Source organism: Melospiza melodia, chromosome 6, assembly GCF_035770615.1.
Source record: "Melospiza melodia melodia isolate bMelMel2 chromosome 6, bMelMel2.pri, whole genome shotgun sequence".
Taxonomy (NCBI): domain Eukaryota; kingdom Metazoa; phylum Chordata; class Aves; order Passeriformes; family Passerellidae; genus Melospiza; species Melospiza melodia.
Genome location: NC_086199.1, coordinates 70163866 through 70185307, shown reverse-complemented (window position 1 = coordinate 70185307; position 21442 = coordinate 70163866). Strand labels below are relative to the sequence as shown.

The following is a 21442-nucleotide window of genomic DNA, read 5'->3' as shown; positions in this document are numbered from 1 at the left end:
TAAAGTTCTCATACTAACACAGGTTTTGCAGTTTGGATTATATTCAAGCCCCTTAACTCCCTCTGCTTTTCCCCTGGTCCTTAGTAAAACAAACTTCTGTAGGCCAGAAGAGCAGCTGCTACTTTACTTGTCCTCCTAGTTTCTCTTGTAAACCACAAGATACCCTGTACCTGTGCCAGGTATGCATGGTTTGGGATAACTAGCACAGTTTACAGTACTATTAAAATAATATAACTTTTAAGTTTGAAGGGCTTTTTTTTTGCCTTTTTTTAAAATAATGGATAGGATGCACACGTACAGAGCAATTTCACAAGCCCATCTGAGTCCAAGACTCACAGCATTCCCACATGACCTATACTGCATATCAGATTTCTCAAGGAAATAATTGAATATATAGTTCTCAGCACAGACTTTTAATCAAAAATGATGAGCAGGTGGCAAGGAATAGCTTCTGAACTTTTTTGTTTTGGGTACTGTTGTCCCAGGCTCTACAATTCACACATCCTTATCCATTTTTATGCTTAATGTCTAATACAACCAGAACATGGTCCAACAAATTTAGTCCAACACACTGAAAGTTCTCCCAATATCGTTAACAGCTGCTTAATGTGGAAGTGCCATGTCTGTCTGCAGCCTGACCTACAGTCACCTTGACAGAAACCTGTATTTCTCTTTTCTTTCTTTTCTTTTATTCAGAGATCTATAAATAATCTAGAACTAGCCATGGCAAACCCATCACCCTCAGGAAGGGATGGCAAGGATAGAAATTGAAAGATACAAGAGCCTTGCTACCAAGGAGTTAGTGGGCAGTACTTACATCCTATAAGTGCGATACATAATTCTGTCCATGGAGAAGCAGTGAAAAAAGGCACAAGACCATTTAGAAAGATTTCAAGACAGACAAGACAAAAAAATTTCAGACATTTAGATTTATATTATTTGGCCATTTTTCACAACATGCGAAGATGATGATACAAGAACTAAAGTGACATTGTCAGACATATTAGCACATCCACTATGCAGGTAGAGACCACAATGTAACATCACATACTTGAGTTTGGAGGACATGTCCTCAGCTTGTCCCTTGCGCATCATGCTGGCATTGGCACTCATGTTCTGAGCACGCTGAGGTTTCTCCTCTGCCTGTCTCACTGGAGCAGAAGAGGGTCTCTTGGCTGACCGCTTTATTCTTTCCTCCAGCATGCTCATGTCTTTCTCTGAAAGCTGTAACACACAATGCTATCACTCTTCCTGAGTTGTATGGGTTTTAGAAGTCTCAGTCACCTAGAGGATTCACACCATACTTTATCAGTGCAGACTGAAATTCTCTAATATGAAGGTGAGAACTGCCAATGCTACCTCTGAGCAGCAAACACACCAGAACACTCTGGACTGTCAGATGCTACTTCAAGAGCTAATTAACCCATGCTGACAAGCTGTAATACAGAATACACCTATTTCTAGCCCTGTTTTTTTTTTTTTCAAGAAACAGTTAATTTTGAATTCAAACTATGGTACTATCCAGTGTTTGTAATTGTTGCATGTGTTGCTGCAAAAACCCAAACAAAAAAAAAAGCCCACCCACCTTTCTACATTCCCTACTAGCAGTGCTTGAACACTCTGGACCCTGCCACAGAAGCCAGAGTTCTTCTGATAGTTATCCTGTTCAATGTACTCATAATTCAATATGAATACCAGATCAGGCAACTTAATCCTCCAACTCAGGCAGTGAAAAGATTAATATTTACCTGCTTATTCACCAGACTGAAGACTACCAATTACTCCATTTGAACAAAAGTAGGCATTACAATTTCATGAGCAATACTCTCCAGCAACCCTAGATTTAGAAACCTTCCTGAGAACCCACAGATGGACCATACTGAAGCTCAGAAAGAGCTGAATTGTTCAGGTGCTACAGTTTTTCCTTTACCTTGAAAATTCAAAAGCAAATGGACTATGTAAAACTGAGGCAGAAGCAGACTGCACTCTGAACAATAGTTAAATAGGATGGAAATATAAGATCTTAATGAAAATGTAATATTAACTCTCATGGGAACAGTTACCAGAGAAAATAAGAGTCACATTAAATTTCAACTTTTCAAGAAGCTGGAAAAAAAAAAAAGCGGGGCAGCCTTCTCATATTCCATAAAATACCATCCAATAGCTTGCATGCCCTATGGCATATGACACAACACAACAAAGCTGCAAAAGCATTAAAATATCTATCACATTCCAATCAGTTTTAATGCTGCTAGAAACATTACCAAGGTCACATCCAGAGAACAGAACTGTAAAAAAATTATCTAACTGCTTTTGATTCAGATTGGAATTCAGTCTACTAAATCTGATATGCACAGTAATTAGAAACACAGTGAACTAGCTTTCAATTGCTGAACACTGGAAACTGAGTTTTACCATCTTTAACTTTTACTGCATTATAGATGATAATGATTAAGTATAATTTTCAGAGAGCAAAACAGCAGCAATACAAAGCGGCATAGTACTGACACTTTAAAAATTAAATGCAGTAAGATGAAGCAAGCAAGCAAAACTCACCAGACTTCAACTGCAAAGCAACTGGATAAGTTTGGGACAAAGAAAAATAGCTGAGAACTCATTGGAGCCCCAACAACTAGCCTTTCTTGGCCAAATAACTTATCCAAATACTCTGAATCAGATGTGTCACTTGTAAAATTGACTATAACGCAAGTTACTCTTTAGAAACAATTTAATTCCCAGGAAGGTCAGTCTTTCTCTTTTTTTTTTATTCATGCACATCCAGGTTAAATACAGCTCTCTTACTGGAAACAGGCTGATCTCTTACTGGAAACAGGCTGAGGGTTGGGGTTGGGAGGATACTGAAGGGAAGGCTGTGAGGAAACCTCACTTCAGTCTTCCAGTACCTAAAAGGGGCCTACAAGGAAGCTGGAGAGGGACTTCTAACAAGAGCATACAGTGATAGAAAAGTAATTACTTTAAAATTAAAGATAAATTTAGATTGGATTAGAAACTCTTCACTGTGAGAGTGGCTGAGGCAATGAAAAAGGATACCCAGTCCCTGGAAGTGTCCAAGTGTCTCTGCCCATGGCAGGGGGTTTGGACCAAAATGGCTTTTAAGGTCCCCTCCCAAACCATATGATTGCATATATTCTGCTATCTGGGATTAACCAAATAGCCATCAGAGAATCTATGATGTAGTAAGTTATTCTCAAAACTACAAAATGCTCTTGACACCAACAGCAAGATGTACCATGATCAATCACAAGCAAAACAGTGGTAATCCCCTACAAAAGCGTAAGGACTGACTTGAAGAAAAATCAAACCACCAAAGCCCAAACAAACAATCCCACAAACCAAACCAAGCACAGCATGCTAACCCAAATTCACCATGAACTCATGTGCAGTTATACTGACATTTCCAATCAGCTTGAACACTTGGTCACCATGGACGTTGTAGACAGTCACGATGGTGTTCAGTGCAGCGTTGCGCACGGTGTTGTCCCGGTCACCAATGTGGGTTGCCATTTCTTTTAAGGCTTTCCCTGGAGTTGGCTGGCATACATTCATGCCATATGATTCAACCAGACATCCAAGTTCTTCCAAGCATTCTAAAAGAAGATGATAACATATGCACATTCAACTTAAAAGCTGCTGTGAAGAGAGCCCTCCCAATTTCTGTGTTGCTTGTACAGCTTGAACATTCACTGTAGGGAACTGCCAATCACAAAGCTGAGGACAGATATACTCCAGGTGATTTATGGGATCAACGGTAAGCTACAGCAGACTACTTCACAGATAAAAGCAGTCAGTCATCCTTCTACACTTCAAGTATTTCCCATAACCATGTAGGAGCAATGCTACAGTTAACATCACATTCAGGTAAACAGTTGTGAGCTTGCAATACTATATTATGTATAGAATTTAACTTTCTGCTTATACCAGGATAAGATACCCTCAAAGTGATCAGGAAGTTGTTTGAACTACAAATGCCACAATTTTATTACAGACATTATTTGTGGTGAAACAGATGCACAGTGTAGAGACACTTCTTGCTCAGATTAACTGATTCCCTTGGTGAGTAGGGACACAGTACTGTCACTGTTCTCACTAGCACTGTTTCACTAAGAAAACAAGCCTACTCAAGGGACTCATAATACTCATAGCAACTTAAGAGTTTCCTTGTCTTTGGATGGTATAAAGACACCAAAATACAAAAAGCAATATGATACTAGTTGAAAATCTCATCCTTTAAACACTTGCAAACATCTGCATAAAATGCCATGTGCATGCAAATTTCACATCCCACTCAACATTCTTATGCTGGGTTTTTCAAGATGCAAACCAAAGCAATTTCAAGTACTTTACACACGTACAGTTCAACAGGCCATTTCCTACCTGCACGTTGTTTGGAGTTTTTTGACTTTGTCCCCTCCATGATAAAAGGGAACATCTTGCTGGCTGGATAGATGAGACACATTCTGTTCAGAATGGCACGTACATCCTTACGGATGACATCTTTCGGTTCTCCTACCTAATGGAAAATTAACGTAAAAAAATTAAAAAGAGGGGAAGAAATACAAAATATTTTATAGAGTTTTGTGATACTTTTGACTATGCTAAATAGTCTTAGGAAGGCCAGAATCATTCTTAAGGCAAAAATCCTTTTTGTCAATGGCTCTTAAGGGAAATACGCCATATAGAATCATAAAGGTGACAAAAGACAACCTTAACACCATTGAGTCAAACCGTTAAACCAACACTGCCAAGTCTACCACAAAACCATGCCCCCAAGTGGCACATCTACATGTCTTCTAAATACTTCCAGTGATGGAGACTAAACCTCTTCCCCAGACAGCCCATTAAAGTGATTGACAACCCATTCAACAAAGAAAATTTTTCCAAATATCCAGTGTAAGCCTCCCCTAGAACAATTTGGGTCCTTTTGCTCTAATTATATTCACTTATTACTTGACAAGACAACATCAACATCCCCCTCGCTACAGCTTCCTTTCAGGTAGTTATGAAGAGCACTAATATATCCCCTGAGCCTCCTTTTCTCCAGGTTAAATAAACACAGCCTGTTGAATGTCACACAAGCCACCACCTGGACTTCACTCCATTCGCAATATATTTAAAATTACCATATTGCAATGCTTGATGGTATTCTGCCATAATCCTCATGAAAAATAACATTAGATTCTGTAAAACGAATCGTACCTTTAGGATAAGATATGGGATGAAAGAGGATGCCTCATTTTCGGTGAGGTGATACTCTTCTTGACTCAGCAAATTGAAAAGCAATTTAAGGTATTCAAGTGCTTTCATCAAAACACTTGTGTTGGTATCAAAGAACCGCAGGGTAAGCCATTTTAGGATCAAATCCAGGCAGCTGATGACTCCATCTTTTTCACTCTCCAAGTGCTTGAAGGCAGTTAAAAAAAAAGTTACATAAATGAAACACATATATACACTGTTCAATAAGAAAATAAGATAAGCTATGTCTGATAAGATAATCTACATTTATTGGTATATTCTTAGAACAATACATACTCACTTTTAACTTAGATGCCTTTCTGAAATTCTAAGAGAAGTCTCTGGTGAGGAAATTTTCCCTTCTCCTGAGAAATAGTATTAATACCAACTTCATCATACCTCTGAAAATTATTTCTATATATGTTTAGGTTTCAACTACACAGAACAATGATCCCTAGCTCCTCAGAGAATTTCTATTTTATTTTAATTCAAGTAGTATCTTTCATAGCAGAGAGTAATTCTGTCAGCCTCATCTTCTACCACAGATCCAAACTCACCTCAATCATAACAGACAGTGCTTTGTTGTGGTGCTGGAAGTCAGCATGAAACATCTCATCCTGTAGCCACTTGGCAACACAAGTGGACATTTGAGTTTTCAGCTGTTCAATATATTCATCACGGGGAGTAGTGAAATTCCACTTTAACACCTGTAAAAGGCAGTATTTAGAACTCACAGCAAGTAATACCTTTTCTTCCTGATAGATGCTGCTGATTGAACATCTTTTAATTCTGCTTTAGAATCTGTTTTCAAAACCTTCTTATTACCAATAAGTGATGAAAAATTAGTGGTGTTTGTTCAATTTTTTTTTTACATGACAAGTTTTCTTCATATGGACTGATTATCTTTACGCTATTATCTTACTAATTATCACTTCAATTCATTGTTTTTAAGCTCCAGACAGGCCTACTTACTAGCAAGTTATAAATAACACACATATTTTCACTAATAGAATGTTCCCTACAAATTGCTAAGTGGGGCTGCTCAAAGTCAGTATATTAAAGCATTTGCAACATACCCTAGAACTCTGACATTCTACCTGAAAACAATTGACTAAGCATAATGATACTTCACTACTTGAAAAATGTAAAAAGTCCTTAGGTTTTTATGACAATGTATAAATGCACAAAATTTGAAAATCAGAAAAGAAATACCACAGTAAGCCCACTACTGATGTATGAAATTCAACTCAAGAATCAGACTCCAAGAGATGGACAGTGGCTAACACATGTCACAGTATGTTTAATTCTAAATTAAAAACTAAAGAAAGTGTTAAAAGCCTCCACTTCAAAACTTGTGAACACATTCTGATTTTTCTCACCTTCAGAGCTTTCTCTTCTCTCATTCTCTGTTCCTTCCCATTTGGGACAATGATAAAAATAGGGCCTGATTTATCATCGTCTTCCTTCAGACTAGGCTTGCTTAGCACCTTCTTTCCCTGTACCTGAAAGAAGCAAGGTATTAGCAGGCAACACAAGCCATATACATGCCTCAGTCCCAGCAACTGCAGGTGTTAGATACTTGCCACCCTCACCCTATGTGTACAAGAGGCAGAGAGAAGCTGAAAGAAAAATGTTGATTAGAAGTTTAGAAGTGTGTGCTCAGCTGCTGTGGAAGCAACACCCATGACAGTGTGCACAGTAGTACCCTGTGAATTATGAGACATCACTCTCAATCAGTGTGCTAGTCACCCACACACATCCCTAAAACCCAACGTGGTACCTGTTTGACAGACTGGCTCTTTGTCAGACTTGAACTGCCCTTGCTGAGGCTTGCATTAGCTTTGGACAGGCAGGCATTACCCTTGGACATACTGCTATTAACATCTGACTGCTGGAAATAAGCCATAGAAAAGTCTTTGCTTAGCATGTGTTAGAAGGTTTGGAATGGAAACTTAAGAGTAAACAGCTGTCTGACAATAAAGGTCTTAATTCTACCAGCAGAGTTCTGGCAGAACACTGCACTGACTTGAGCAGACCTCCAACATCCTTCAAGGATTGTTCTGCTCATTCTTACCATGAATATGGACCTATATCAAATGTTCTTGTTACAGCACTACTTCAGACAATGGGACTGTAGAACATTTCGGGTTATTTTTAGTTATATACATAGGACAAACTTAATTATTAACAGCAAAAAAAATATTACTGTACTACAAAACAACAGAAAAATCTAACCAAAAATTGACTGTAATTAGTTGAGATTATTACATTTTTAAACATACTCCTTCCCTTTTTGCACTTTGACTGAGAACTTCTTGCCCTTCATACTGTAAGGCAGAGGTTAATTTCTTTTGATACATGGGTTCAAAATTAACATTCATGGCCCTGGAATAGTAAGAATGAATTCACAATAGCACAAAATCAAAGAGGCCAGGAAAATTTCTAAAAGAATGAGTTTCTCATTAGACTGATTTTTGACAAGACGGACTTTAGGAATTAAATAGGTAATGACAAAAGCAGTGACCAGGTAAGTGATATGGGAATGTCTGTCATCTCAGAGTTCAGACAAACATGAAGATTTTTAATAAAAGTTGTCCATATCAAGAACTACACTCTTCTACCAATAACACATTAACAAACCACAGCTACTAACTTTATAAAACTGATTTTACACAAAAGGCAATCAACATACCTTAGTTTTAGAGGAGAGTCCTCCTGCTTTGGCTTTTTTGAGATCAGGCTTAGATTCCATGGTATTAGATCCCAAATCATCAGCAAATGCTGGAGAAACAGTAGACCACTTAAAGTTATCTAGAAGCCCATTTTAGTTTATCAGTTTTCTCTTCTTAGGACGTAAGAAAAACTGTTTGTGGATATAATATGCTTAACACACATATGTCTGAGGCTTTTAGACTCACTGAAGAAGTCCCTTAAATTCCATGCTAGCATACAAAGTTTTCCTAATTTCCTAATTAAGATTATGGTACTCAGCCAATTTGTCATTTTTTCAAAATATTTAAAAATGCAGACATATATACAGTGCAGGCTAATGTCTAGAGCTGTAGTTGAATCTGGCTTGAGTAAGCTAGCCCCAGCAGTTTGATTCCTCAAATCGTTTGTCCCCTAATCCCATCACAGAAGCATTCTGGCTGTCCCACAGTGAACTACACTGAGGAAATAGTCCAGAGAAAAAATAATGTGAAAACATTAAAAAAAAATATATTAAAATCAGATTAGAATTAGAAAAAATCTCCCCCTTTAGCCCAGCTTGGTTTTAGCTTCAATACCAAGTAGATATTTTCAAGTTTTCAAACAGCAGCTGACAGATGGTCGTGTGGAAAGGAAACACCCTCCTACATTGGAAGCTAATTCAAATGCAAGAAAGACCAGAATCCTAACTATGGCTGAATACTTCTTCAGCTAAGTATGTTTATTCCTCTGGCACGTCAAAAAGCTTCAAAATCCACCATTTTCTCAGTCATTTCCCAAAATGTCAGAGAAGTTACCTGATGCAGGTTGGAATTTGGCTGGAGCTGCTCCTCCTACCCCTCTGGAAGATGCTTTAGCAGGAGGAGCTGGTTTGGCTGGCATGTTGGCTTTGGCTTTCTCCAGCATGGCCAGTACCTGGTCTTTGGAAGTTGGCTAGAGAACGAAAAGTTCAAAAAAGGAGTGATAAATTTAATAATGCCTATCACTAATCTTTCCAATACGTGCTACAGACAACAACACTAAAATTGGTTTGAAACAATCCATGCTCTGTTAAGCATCTCGGACAATGGTCACCTTAAAACATCATCGTTCTCAGATACTTTTGTTCTGAGTTAAAACATCTTTCCCTAAAGTTTCTTCTGCAAGATCTATGGGAAACGTGTAAACTCACTCTAGGTGAGTGGTCTTTGGATTTCAGTGGAGTGCCTACTCACCACTCAGGGGTCCACAAACCAAACCAAACTGCTAGAAAACATGTTAAAGTATGAGTAGAAAAGCATGGAGTGGGACAGGAACTGGTATGGAAGCTATCTGCAAGTAATTTTTTTTCAGAAGAAAAGCAGAGTGAAATATCAAGCTCTTGAAGTAATAAGCTTGTAATTTCTCTGCTTCAGTAATCATTTCTGAAGCAGAGAAATCTCTAGCTCACAGCTCCTGACACTATTTTCAGTTCCCCTGAAAATAGTCAATGCAGACAAGCTTACATGACTCAAGACAGCATGTCATGAGACTGTGAATAGGATTTAATAGTCACTCATTCAGGATCACATGATCTAATCTTTGTAACAGAAGTACCTTCAGCTTGCCAGTGGCTTTTGCCATCTTCTCAAAGCCCAGATGCATCATGAAGAAGGGCAGGGCATCCTGTGCCTTTTTGCGCACATCCCCATTTCGATCTTCAAGGCAGGAGTACAGGTGAGGCACACACAAGAGTAGGTCAGAAGGAACAGAACGGAGGGCAGGCAACTTCTCAGCCAGCCAGCCAAGAAGCTGAAAGAAAGTTTTAAAAGAAAAGCTTTTAAAGAAGTGTTCACAGTGCTGTGTCAAGGCACGAGAGTCTGAATAGTAGTCCCTCACATACCATTACATTCTACTCAAACATTTTTCAGACAAATGCTCTTCAACAACATCAATTTTCATATCAGCAAATATAAAAATTAATTTAAGTACAGCATGTTAACACAACTATCTCAGAACTTGAAGCCTGGTCTTTTTGCAGGCTGTTTCTTCCTTTTGAAAGGACTAGAATTTCAGTCATTCTTTTTAATGTCTCCAGTTCTGTTCCATGGTGAATTTAAGGGACAACACACTAGCTCTTAAAACGCTAATCAAAAATGACAGAAGTTTCATTTTAGAGGCACTGAAGTCTAAATGACAGCTATTATGCAGGAAGAAAGCTTATTATTAGCCTTTCAAGGTTTAACAATTTTATGTCAGAACAAATACACAGCTACTTCTTTTCCCATATAATGGTAGCATTGGGTCATTTCAGTCTGCATAGATAAAGAGTCCATAGCACATAAGGTTATTTTGATTTGACACACATAAGAAGTTTACTTGACAGAAGCCTACCTCTTGTCTTAGGAAAGGATTTTCTTTTTTGAGCTCTTCTGACAGGTCTTCCCCTTCCAACCACTCTTTCATGCCAGTTTGTTCAGCCCAGGCATTCACAGTTGCCAGTGCAGCAGCACGAACGTTATTCTGTAGCAAGAACAAGATTTAAAAAGAATCAACCTAAAGAGGGGTCAGAAGATTAGGACAGAAGAAGCAATAGTCTTCCTTCCCATGAAAGTAAAAAAGCTTCCACACCACAGGCTTTGAAATCTCTTTTTTTATTTGCAGCTTAAGAAGTCTAAGATTCAGAAGAATTTCATTTTATTGATTTTATCAGCTGTAGTAATCTCTAAATCAGACATTATACCCATCTACCATAATTCCTAAAAAAATAAGTTTAATAAAGAGGGTGAAAGGGTATCTCTAAAATTACTTTTACATGCTACCATTCATTGATGACAATTCTGAGAGCAACTCTTAAAGAAGCTAAAAAATAGTGTTAGTGACTTATATAGCACTTAAATAGGCTGCACATTCATAAATCAAGACAAATGGATTATGGAGCCTGCTATTAGGGCACTCCTATTTAGGATACACATGAGCAAAATCAAGAATGAGGGAACCCTCTAATTCCTACCAATTTCCATCTTGATTTTTCCAAGCAAAATTTAGAACAGCACCCTTTTTTGAAGCAGCTATATGAAGTTATGAGAAGCCAGATGGAATATTTAACAACCATGGTTCTTTAAAATGTTATCAGTCTAGACATGACTTTATACATATGACCTTCTCCTGCAGGCTGAATTTCTGAGGAAAGCTAATAATGTAGTAGACTCTTTTAGTAAAGTATGAACCATATTAAATGCAGAAGTAACATCCAAGCATATATGTAAACAAGAAGTCAGCATCCTTGCTTTACCAACTTCTCCCATCTTCTATCTCATTGAGGAAAACAAACAAATCATGTGCTGCAGATAAACATATGGTCATCAGCCTCTCTGACAAGGCCTTGGTTCTTATCACCCAAATTTAACTTGTCTTCACTCATGCTTCAAGCAGATTACTCTCCTCAATTACTCAGTGAGTCCACTACAAACACACTGAAGTAGGACCCAAAATGGACCATCCTCATCTTCAAAAGCTTGACAAATTTAATAAACTAGTTAAATCTTGCACTTGAAGTACTTAAAAAAAATCAGCACTGTAAGAGTGTTCAAAGGAGCATACAATTTTCTGTCAGTATTACAGTGCTTACAAGTTACGTCAGTATTATACATTTTAGTAACAGTGTCAGTTAATCACAGTTGGTCTTACCCTTAAATGACATACTTGCAACTCTCCTCCCAGTCTGGGGCTCTGAGCAACCTAGTCTAGTGGAAAGTGTCCCTATGGCAGTGAGGTTGGAATAGATGGTCTGTAGAGTTCCCTTCAAACCTAAAAAGTTTGGTGACTCTACAAAAGGAGCTTGCTGTTACCTCAGGATAATTGGTGAGTTTAAAGAATTTAACAGTCATATAAGATCTCAGATCTTGAAGACTTTTAAAGAGATATCAGTTTTAACCAGGAGATTTTTATCTAGCCCTAGAACCAGTCCAAATCTTTCCTCTGTTTGGGACAGGTAGATCCAGCTTCTGCTCTTTTTCCAACTCATATTCCAAGCAGAGACAGCTGAAGTATGCCATCTTTGATAATTGCTTATGACTTCTGGCACAAGATATTGGCACCTTCCCAAGCCTTTTTACCCATTGCTTCAAATAGCACTTTCCCATGGTCCTAGGCTTTATTTTGACACAGTATCCTGTCAAATTCAACACTGATGTTATTTACACAAGCTTCCGTGCCAGTTGGGAATGTCCTCTGTCTACCTACAGTTCCAAGGGTCTCTACACAGTGGCAAAGACAACAACAATGTATAGTGTAATCCAGTGATACACTAAAAATTCTACAAGAAACTTTACCAAGCAAATCTTGTTCAGTGTCTAAAATACTGTACTTTCAGCAGCAGAAATATGCATATAGTTACCACATTAAATTAAAAGCCAGATTGTTTCACTGGGTTTAGTTACAAGGAGGAAATACACCTGAATATACATTCAGGCACATATTTATATTTGAATTTTAAATTGCCATTCAGGCAATAACTTTTTAAAAAAAAACTGGTAAGCTTCCAAGGAAGTTTTAACTACCAACCACCTTTCAGGCATAGCTTAGATACACAAAAAGCAAAGAGATCTTGACATCTGTCCTACCTTACTATCTCCTAGGACTGTAATGACAGGAATCCCCAAATTTTTCACATACTGTTTGATATTGGGGCCCATTGCTGTTGCTAGTTGCTGAAGAATGCTCAGTGTTTGTTGCACCTGCACATAAGGAAAAAAAAGGCTTATTTAAAACAGTATTACAAGCATTTGTGCAAAAACTCCCAGTTACACATGGAAAAGAGATGCTGCTATATATTAAGCTTTTACTTTAGAATGCCTGCTCAATGAAACCAGCCTTCAAATTCATCACATCAAAAAAACAAGAAATACTCCCATATTCTGAACAAATTAAATTTCAAGTAAAAATATTTTCAAACAAGGGACAATTCACTTTTGCTTCACAAATGAAGCAATGAGTCAAATTCTTTTAAGATTTCCTTTTATTACATTCAGAGTAAAGGTAGTTTTTCCTTTCTTTTGAAGCATTTTTAAATGAAAAAGGCAAATATTTATTAAAATAGGGGAATAAATTATTTGGAAACACACAGCTCACTATTTTCCAACTGTTGATCTAATGACATTGAAAGAGACCACATAGAAATAATCAGGGTTCAGAAATCATGACTACCTTAAGATTTGAGCTGGAAACATCTGAAACAGGACTTTGAAAAACATACCAAGATTTTATTGGAGTCATTGAGACGACCCTTCAGAGCAGCTGGAAGTTCTCCTATGTTTGGCTGTATGAACTTTGCTTCATTTATTATGCTTGTCACTTCATCTAGACCTTCCTTTCTGATTTTCCAATTTTTATCCCCAATCTTAGACACTAGTTCTGCTGTGATCTTATCACTGCAAGAGAAGAACAGGGAAAGTGCCCATTTACTTAGTGATAGCACTATTAGTATTTGAGTCCTTTAACATCATAGATTTCTGCTTAGAAAGGAGTTATAAATGCAAAGCTTTGAATTGCAGTGGCAGTGCTAGAATTCATTTTATTTGACTATTCAGATTTATTTGACTATCAGGCTATTCAGGTGCTAGAATACAAACCTACCCAATATCTGTTCTTGGCAAGAGATCCACAACATCATTCCCAACCTCCTCCTGTTCTTCTTCTTCACCATCATCCCCACCTCCCACACTGTGCCTGGAAATGCCACGAGTTGGAGCTGGTGCTGTCTGTCCTTGCATCTGCAAGCAACACAAAATCAGAAAGAACAATTTTACAATTTTTCATTTGACATTAAAAATAAAACCACTTGTATGATATGAATGCACTGGATCGGGACAGCAGACTTCTAAACCATTATACTACTCAAACAAACCCAGGAACTTTTAAAGTTCATAATGAAAAAAATGGCTATTGAGATAGCTACACATAATGAATTTGCAGCCTTTGTGCACTGTCATATAAACCTGGTTCAACTACAGGCCCAAGGGTTAGACCACAAAATTGCTACAAACTCCAGCTACTGAAGTTTCAAAGTAGCTTTAATGACACTTGGTAGCAAGAGAGCTCCACTTCATACCTTTTCAAATTCTGCATCTATCTGGGAGAGAAGGGCTGGCTTCTCATCTTCAAAAAACATTCGCAGAGAAGGGCCTACATAAAGATACATTACTCCCAGCAGCGTAATGGCAGAAGTCCTCACAGCCTGCCAGAAAGAGGAAAAGGCACTTAGTCTTCAAATTAGGGTCTGATAATAATTCAGGATTAAGATTCTAAATTTACTCACTGGGTTGGTTGCAGCAAGAGCTGTCTTCACATTACTGATGAAAGCTTTGACATTCAATCTGTGGAAAGAAGATGTCTCCCATAAATAAAACACAACACAGGAAACGGCACCAACAAACAAAATCATCACAGTATGTTAATTAAAAAGATACACCTAGACAGATTTACACAGCTAACTTAGATACAGAAGACATGATCACTCACAAAACAGCATCACAGGTACAGTGCCAGTGCAGATAGCAGCTGCTTAAATAACTACTGAAAGACCAGTTTGGAGAATAGCCTACTGTGAAAATCAATCAGTAAACAATTTATACAAAAGCCTACTATTATCACAGCTGGAAACTTTCTTAAGGTACATAATCCACATGACTGCTAGGACTGAAATATTGAGGAATGAATCAAGAAACATCTTAAGTACCTGAAACATGACTATACAATAAAGGTGAGGGTGTATTACTGTTGTGGTGGATCTTTTTTTATTTTGTTAGTCTCATAATCTTCCAGAAAAAGGCACATTTTTCAAAAGAATATTTACAAGAGAAATAAAGGAAGGTTTAAATTCCTGAATCTTCTATATTATCTCTGCAGCCTCAAATACTGCTGTCCTAGTAACACATCTATACACATTCCATGCTGCAAATATGTATTTTTGGTGGAATTTACTAAAGAAGAGGTTATTTCCCAGACTTAATCAACATCACTATCCATTTAAAAGCCACAAAATATCTCAAGACAGGCACTGTAACTGCCCAAGTAGTCAAATAAAATGATATATGAAGTTTTCCTTGCTTAGAGATTTTTTTTCTTCACGACTAAACTCTATTGACCACATTCAGTTAAAAGACTAGTGATTAAAAATTAAGGCATGCTATCCCTGGATCTGATGAAGAAATAATTTCTCACACTCACAATGCCAGATATAATAACAGCTATTTTGTTGGCTAAAACTTTATTCAACTGTAATCAACCTCAAAATGTCTCCCAAGGAGATTAACAGGCATGCTGATTATGTACTCTTCTGTAGGTTGTCAGATTCAGTTGTTGTGTTTTTTTCTTTTCCACTATAAAATGTATAATGGTCCACCTGGGTGCAAGTGTATCCAAGCAGGAGTATAACAGGCATGCAATACCACAGCTCTGTGCCCACCCCACACCTGTAAGTGCTCTTCAGAGAAGATCAAGGAATGAGTAAAGTAGCTAGTAGTGTAATCACATCCTATTGAACTAGTAATGCCAATACTTGATTATATACTTAAAAGCTACAAGAACATGGCTAACATCAGAGCTTAAGGAACTAGAGTTCAGATGAACAGAACCTTAGTCCCAGATTAGAAACATTTTCATTCAAGTTTCTCTTAGCAATTTACTTAAAAGACTTACCCAGAAAAGCCAAACTCTTTAATTGCATTTGAAAGCCAGTTCAAAGTTTCTGACTGGTTTTTAGGATTCTTCTGAGAGAAAGCCGTAGCCACAACCTGGAATAGAAGAGAGTTAAGTGTAAACTTGCACTGGCAAACCAGGTGACAAAGCACTGTAATAAATAAGTGAAGACACCTGCAAAAAACACAGGGCAAGTGAACAGAAAACGCTGAGGTAACAGAAAAGGAAAAAGCAACTGTGTCACTATAGCAGGATAGAACTGGAACTGAAGTGAACCAGAAGTTCCTGAAGTACTTAGAGGCAGCTAGAGACACCTTTATTATGGATTCATACCTGCTTTTTAAAAAAAGCATTAGATAATTATTCATTAGTGCATATAGTGGTTGGACAAAGAGCAAAAGGTCTGAACTGAAAGAGGAGTTGTGGCTGTCCCACTCCTGGAAATGTTCAAGGCCAGGCTGGATGGGGCTTTGGTCTAGCAGAAGGTACAGCTGCCTAGGGTGTAGGGGGAGGACCTAGATGGTCTTTAAGGCCCCTTCCAACTCAAACCATCCTATGTTTCTATTTTCAGCTTTAGAGGAATATATATTTAACTTCTGCCTCAGGAAGCATCTTGAAAGCAAACAGATCACTTTCATGCAACAGAGAAAAATCAAAGATTTGGGATTTACTCCTCAGACTGAAAGGACACCCTACATATTATTTCAGATTTTATTTACTGAAAGAATACCTTTGCTGCTCACTCACCTGCTCAGCAGTCCATGGCAACTGACACGCTTCTGCTATTGCTGTCATGGCCTCTTTTGCATTAGTTCCACATTTCACATCACCAACCTTGTCTACAAGACCATCCAGCACAACCTGTGCTGAAGTTTTGGAGAAGTTTCCTTTCTGTGCAATTAATGCAACTATATGCAGTTTCATCTGCATCACCTGCAATGTCCAAAACAGCAATAAAGTTACTCATGTGTTTGTGTATTTTAGACTAATTTTTCTCAATCTATATATCTATAGATACATATAAGAATTATAGGTGGGTAAATACTAACATATGGACAAAATTTGTATTTGCATATATATACACACATTTGAATATCTAGAAGTATTTATGCACACAGATATTTTGTACACACACAGGTGTTTTATGTGACTATACACAAAAACTGTGTACACACACAAATACAAACTATTATATATATACACACAACGATTAATACTGGGCTGCCATTATCTACTTTTAGAACTTATATAAATGCACATGTATACATATACATCTAAAGACAACCTTTAGATACCTTAGATGACATCCAGAGTCTCATTGCTCAACAGAAATAAAATCCAATTTGAGAGTTTATTTACTCACTGATTACAGACAGAACTGTGGCCACAGTGACATATACACTTACAGCCTTTTAGCTGGAAACTGCTTTACATTAACAAAAATGGGTTATTTAGTTACTCAAGGATAATACATTACCTGAAAATTTGTTTCCTTCCAGCCAGGCTTCTTGGCCAGCATTCTTACTAGGGCTTGGCAAGGCATTTCACTTCTTTCCATAAGCTCAACAGCCTAAAAGGTAAACATTAAGTTAGCCAGTGGGTCACAAATTATACAAAACTCAAACAGAAGTTCTTAACTGTCCTCGAAGTATTTTCTTAATACTGAAATAAATTAGAGAAAGTCTCACCACAATAACTTACCTGAAGAGCAATTTTTACAAGGAGTCTAAGGTACTGAACCAACATTTAACCTATATATCCACATCACTACTCCTTTAATGTTCTTTAACAAATATCCTTAACAATCACTATTGGCCATTCCAACCCTAGGAATTTAACACTTAATTTAAAACAAACAAACAAAATCCAGGAACAGCCTAACTGCCCCTCAAAAAGCTGCTTTTGTTATTAAGATGAAGTATATTATGCAGCTTTCATGTTGGAATGTTGACTACACAGCAGAGATTAATCCTGAATATGATCTAAATTACTGGAGTTTAGCTGTTAATCATTCAATTGAAATGACAACATTTTAATAAAGCAGGCTTCTGCAACAGCATTTCAATGCAGCCAGTCACCATTTCCCAAATGAAGTTTGTCACTTTTCCCATTTAAATACTAAAAGCTCAGTCATTACTGTACTGGTGTCACAGTATGAACTACCTGTACATCTTCAGTTGAAGCTTTTTTTGTCAGTGACTACACGAAGCACTTTCCACTAGCTGTGAAGACTGCTAGCACTGTATAAGCCTCTAAACATACAAATTTCAACTGGCAAATAGTTGATTATAATCAATTGCTGCATAACACACACACAGCAGGAACTTCTTTGCAATAAATCTGTCTTAGTTGTTGCAAAACCTTTTGTTTAAATCTAGCTACCTTTGAGACCAAGCTTTACAATTACTTGGAGTTTTAAAAATACCTCTAAGTATCCTCAATCAAAATACAACTATTTTTGACAAAAGCACAACTGTCTACATTAAGGTAAAATACTTACTCCACCACTGTCATGGAATTTAAAGTATATAAGCCATTTGGCTTTTTCAAGTATTGTTTAATACTTGATCCATCTGAAGTGCTGACATACAACTACTACTAGTAAGTACTTCAGGAGACTTATCAGGCCTAGAGAGCTGAAGAAATTATTACTTATTTTCTCTTTCCTTACTGCCTGTCTTATCAACTATTCCAAACATACCTTCTGAAACTCCTCCATGCAGGCAAGCCTCTCTTTCCAGTTACCACTGTCCAACTGCTGGATACAAGAAGCTGGAAGGACAGCAGCAGCTTTCTCTTCACATACTTCTATCTGCAGCCAGATCAGAACAAAGTTAACACTCCAATGGATCCCTTCAGAGGAGAGCAGCAACCTTAAGGACAGGTAATATACTGGACTGACCCTTGTACTGTGGTACATTTACAAAACAGGAAAAGGGTTCTGTTGTAGATTGAAAGATTTTTAGTATGGATTGTGGTTTAGAGGTCTTATGGGTTTAGAAAGCTGCTAAAATTGCACTGCAACAGAAAAGTAATCTCTGGAAAGTATGAGAAACTGTGCAGACAGTCAAAAATAATCTTGAATATCAACTATCTGCTTAAAGAATCAAGCAGAGGTAACCTAAAATTTGCAAGGTAAATTTGGATCAAGTCTGAATAAACACTGACAACAACGATTCAGAAGTTAAGGAGGGCAGACAGGTCTTGTCTCCATTTTAGCAAAACAGAAAATAAAAGTTATTTAGTGATAAAAACTTCCCTTGTTTCACTGGTGTCTGCATCACCTTCAGGAACTGTATTCTCATTTTCTACTGTATAACTAACAATATAAGCTGGATATACAATAGAAATTATTCACTGTAAGCAACACTCCAAATATAACTATAGTTTGGATTGACAGTCCAAAAAACCTGCAGATATACCTAGCAAAGCTTTAATAGCTGTTTTTACTGTTTGAGCCACAGATTCTTGGTTGGGAACCGGGTAAACTCAGGTAAGTAGGTAGAAGATGGTCAGCTAACATGCAGAATTCAGTAAGTCTTTTGAAATGTAACTTCCTATGAACAGCACAAACATATTAGTTCATTTAATTATTACTTTATTTCACTTCAGATTTCAATGAAAACTCCAGAATAATACATTCTCAGGCTTTTAATACCTGACTCCTTCAGCAAATCATGTGTCCTAAATTACATATGAAGTATCACTGGTTTTTAAATTTCTTCCTACTTCAGGGACAAAAACATACCCTGTTATATAAGGGTATAAGCATGATTTATTGCTTACTGTCTTAAATGACCTGGTGCCAACAACAGCCTGAAGAACAGGTGTATTTACCGAAGTCCCATTTCACCAGTTACCAATTTATACCTACTGCTTTCCCTTCTCCTAACAAAAACAACCTCCATGAAAAACTCTGTAGTACCTGAAAAACTGACTAACCAAAGCTGCAATCTTTGGTTATAGAGGGCTTTGTATTTTAGAGAATAGCAGAATACTCACAGAGAGCTCCGACTCAAAGATTTCCTTGGTCTCAGGACCCTTCTTGCCTTTAGGCCCAGCACCTCCTGTACCTGCAGCTGCAGCTGGTTTGCCTTTCTTCGGTGGGCCCCCAGGCTAGAAAGTAAATGAACAAGTTAGCCAAGATCAAATAGCTCTCTAGCTCACATATCAAATGAACTGCTGTCTTTCCTATACTGTATTTCTGTATTCTAATGTCAGAAAAATGTATATCTCTGATAGCATAAGAACTGCAGGCAGAGATAAATTAGAGCTCATTTAATTATATATTACTTTTAGACTACAGGTTTTACAAAATATAACAGGACAATGGAAGATGAGAAAGGAAGGAATTATGTATTTGTGAAAGTTCAGGAAATAACTACTTAATCTCTGTTTTCCTATGGATACTGGTTAGATACTAAACTTGTGACTGGTGTCTCTTTCTCAGGTTATCTGAGTACCAATAGATTTCAAAATTTTATCTATTCTTCGATTCACTTACAGGTATCCCACCTGAAGAACTAAGTAGCATGTTACAAAGACCATCTACTGCTATAAATTTTTAAAATCCAAAGAATAATATTAAAGAAATACAGGCTAATAGTTCAAATTACTTCAGAATAGACAAAGGAACAAACTAAAAACTATGCTGAAAAAATACCCGATACTTAATTAGTAACCTTGCTAGTTCCAAGAAATATTGACTTCAGCCAAGTACTATATCACAGAGCACATCAATGTTACAACATCTGAGGCTTCTCTGCATGTCTCCAGTCTTTTACCACTATTTTAAAATCAAAATCTGGTATTAAGACATAAGTGACAAGACAGTTTGTATCATTAAAAACAGATTTGATTACATTCCCAAAAGTCACAGATTCCTTTTGCTGTTAGGCTCACCTACTCCTGTTAAAGGACAGTGATAGCTCACTGGAGGCATATGTTCAACAGGCCACCTCTGATCTGCAGTAACTATCTATTTGATGCAATTGCAGACAGCTGATTGTCAGACAGCCTCTCACCTTTGCTGCAGATGCTTTTTTCAGTGGTCCTGGTTTGGTTGCTGCATCTTTTGTTTCTTTATCTCCTGCAGGTCCTGGAAGAGCAGTGGTCTTTCCAGTAATAGGCTTGCCTTCTTTTTTCTCAGCTGCTCCTCCTGCTTTTTTCCCATAAACCAATTCTACTTTTTCAGCACACTCTTTAATCTGCCAAGCAGATGGGGGAAAAAAAAAGGTGGGGGTAGAAAGAAGCTATTTAGCTACAAAAATTGGATGCACAGTGTCCCTTTGCCAGCAGTGGCTCAAACTTGACTACCATGGAAAAAATGTGAAGAGTTTAGGTTGTTTGCTTTCCAAGACTTTGTTATCTGGTGTTCCTTCAATAATAAGGTTAACCAGTCAGTGGCATCAACCATCACTGTATTGCCAAAATAATTCTCCTAGTTCAAAATGAAGTGCATTTATATACTAAGAAAACATTGACATCCTAGGGATACTCACAGATGCTCGAAGACTAAGCCTGAGCACCTCAAATTATAAAGTCTTCATTCAGTGAACATACCTGCCAGCTTATGCAAAAGTATAACAACTTTGTTGTTGGGAAGTAAGTCTTTAATACCAAATCCTATCTAGTAATACAAAATTAGACCATATGGTTGTGACCAAAAAGCTTGTTTCAGACAATGAAGTGTTAAAAAAACTCTCCATATTACCACCAACCAAAACCACAACTAAATCTCACATCCCACCTCACAGATAGTACAGCCAGATACTTTATGTAAGAATCAAGAGATTTTCAGATTCCCTGCAACATCAGTAAT

At 37.4% G+C, this 21442-nt stretch overlaps 1 protein-coding gene across 7 annotated transcripts in view; it reads right to left on the bottom strand.

The window, feature by feature from the left end:
- The window catches only part of CKAP5 (cytoskeleton associated protein 5), a 53212-nt gene that overhangs the window by 10188 nt on the left and 21582 nt on the right, over nucleotides 1-21442 (bottom strand). For 4 of the 7 annotated variants that reach the window (XM_063158954.1, XM_063158957.1, XM_063158955.1 and 1 more), the window contains exons 13-35: nucleotides 20646-20828; nucleotides 19624-19737; nucleotides 18323-18433; nucleotides 17099-17191; nucleotides 16369-16554; nucleotides 15622-15716; nucleotides 14240-14297; nucleotides 14033-14158; nucleotides 13558-13694; nucleotides 13178-13352; nucleotides 12546-12659; nucleotides 10315-10443; nucleotides 9538-9732; nucleotides 8760-8895; nucleotides 7946-8034; nucleotides 7034-7144; nucleotides 6633-6755; nucleotides 5811-5960; nucleotides 5218-5421; nucleotides 4396-4531; nucleotides 3415-3608; nucleotides 1052-1224; nucleotides 818-841 (exon numbers count right to left, since the gene is read on the bottom strand). In XM_063158954.1, the coding sequence (XP_063015024.1) occupies nucleotides 818-841; nucleotides 1052-1224; nucleotides 3415-3608; nucleotides 4396-4531; nucleotides 5218-5421; nucleotides 5811-5960; nucleotides 6633-6755; nucleotides 7034-7144; nucleotides 7946-8034; nucleotides 8760-8895; nucleotides 9538-9732; nucleotides 10315-10443; nucleotides 12546-12659; nucleotides 13178-13352; nucleotides 13558-13694; nucleotides 14033-14158; nucleotides 14240-14297; nucleotides 15622-15716; nucleotides 16369-16554; nucleotides 17099-17191; nucleotides 18323-18433; nucleotides 19624-19737; nucleotides 20646-20828 (3056 nt within the window). The remainder of the gene's footprint in view (nucleotides 1-817; nucleotides 842-1051; nucleotides 1225-3414; nucleotides 3609-4395; nucleotides 4532-5217; nucleotides 5422-5810; nucleotides 5961-6632; nucleotides 6756-7033; nucleotides 7145-7945; nucleotides 8035-8759; nucleotides 8896-9537; nucleotides 9733-10314; nucleotides 10444-12545; nucleotides 12660-13177; nucleotides 13353-13557; nucleotides 13695-14032; nucleotides 14159-14239; nucleotides 14298-15621; nucleotides 15717-16368; nucleotides 16555-17098; nucleotides 17192-18322; nucleotides 18434-19623; nucleotides 19738-20645; nucleotides 20829-21442) is intronic. The other 3 variants (XM_063158958.1, XM_063158960.1, XM_063158961.1) reach the window with 3 other exon arrangements.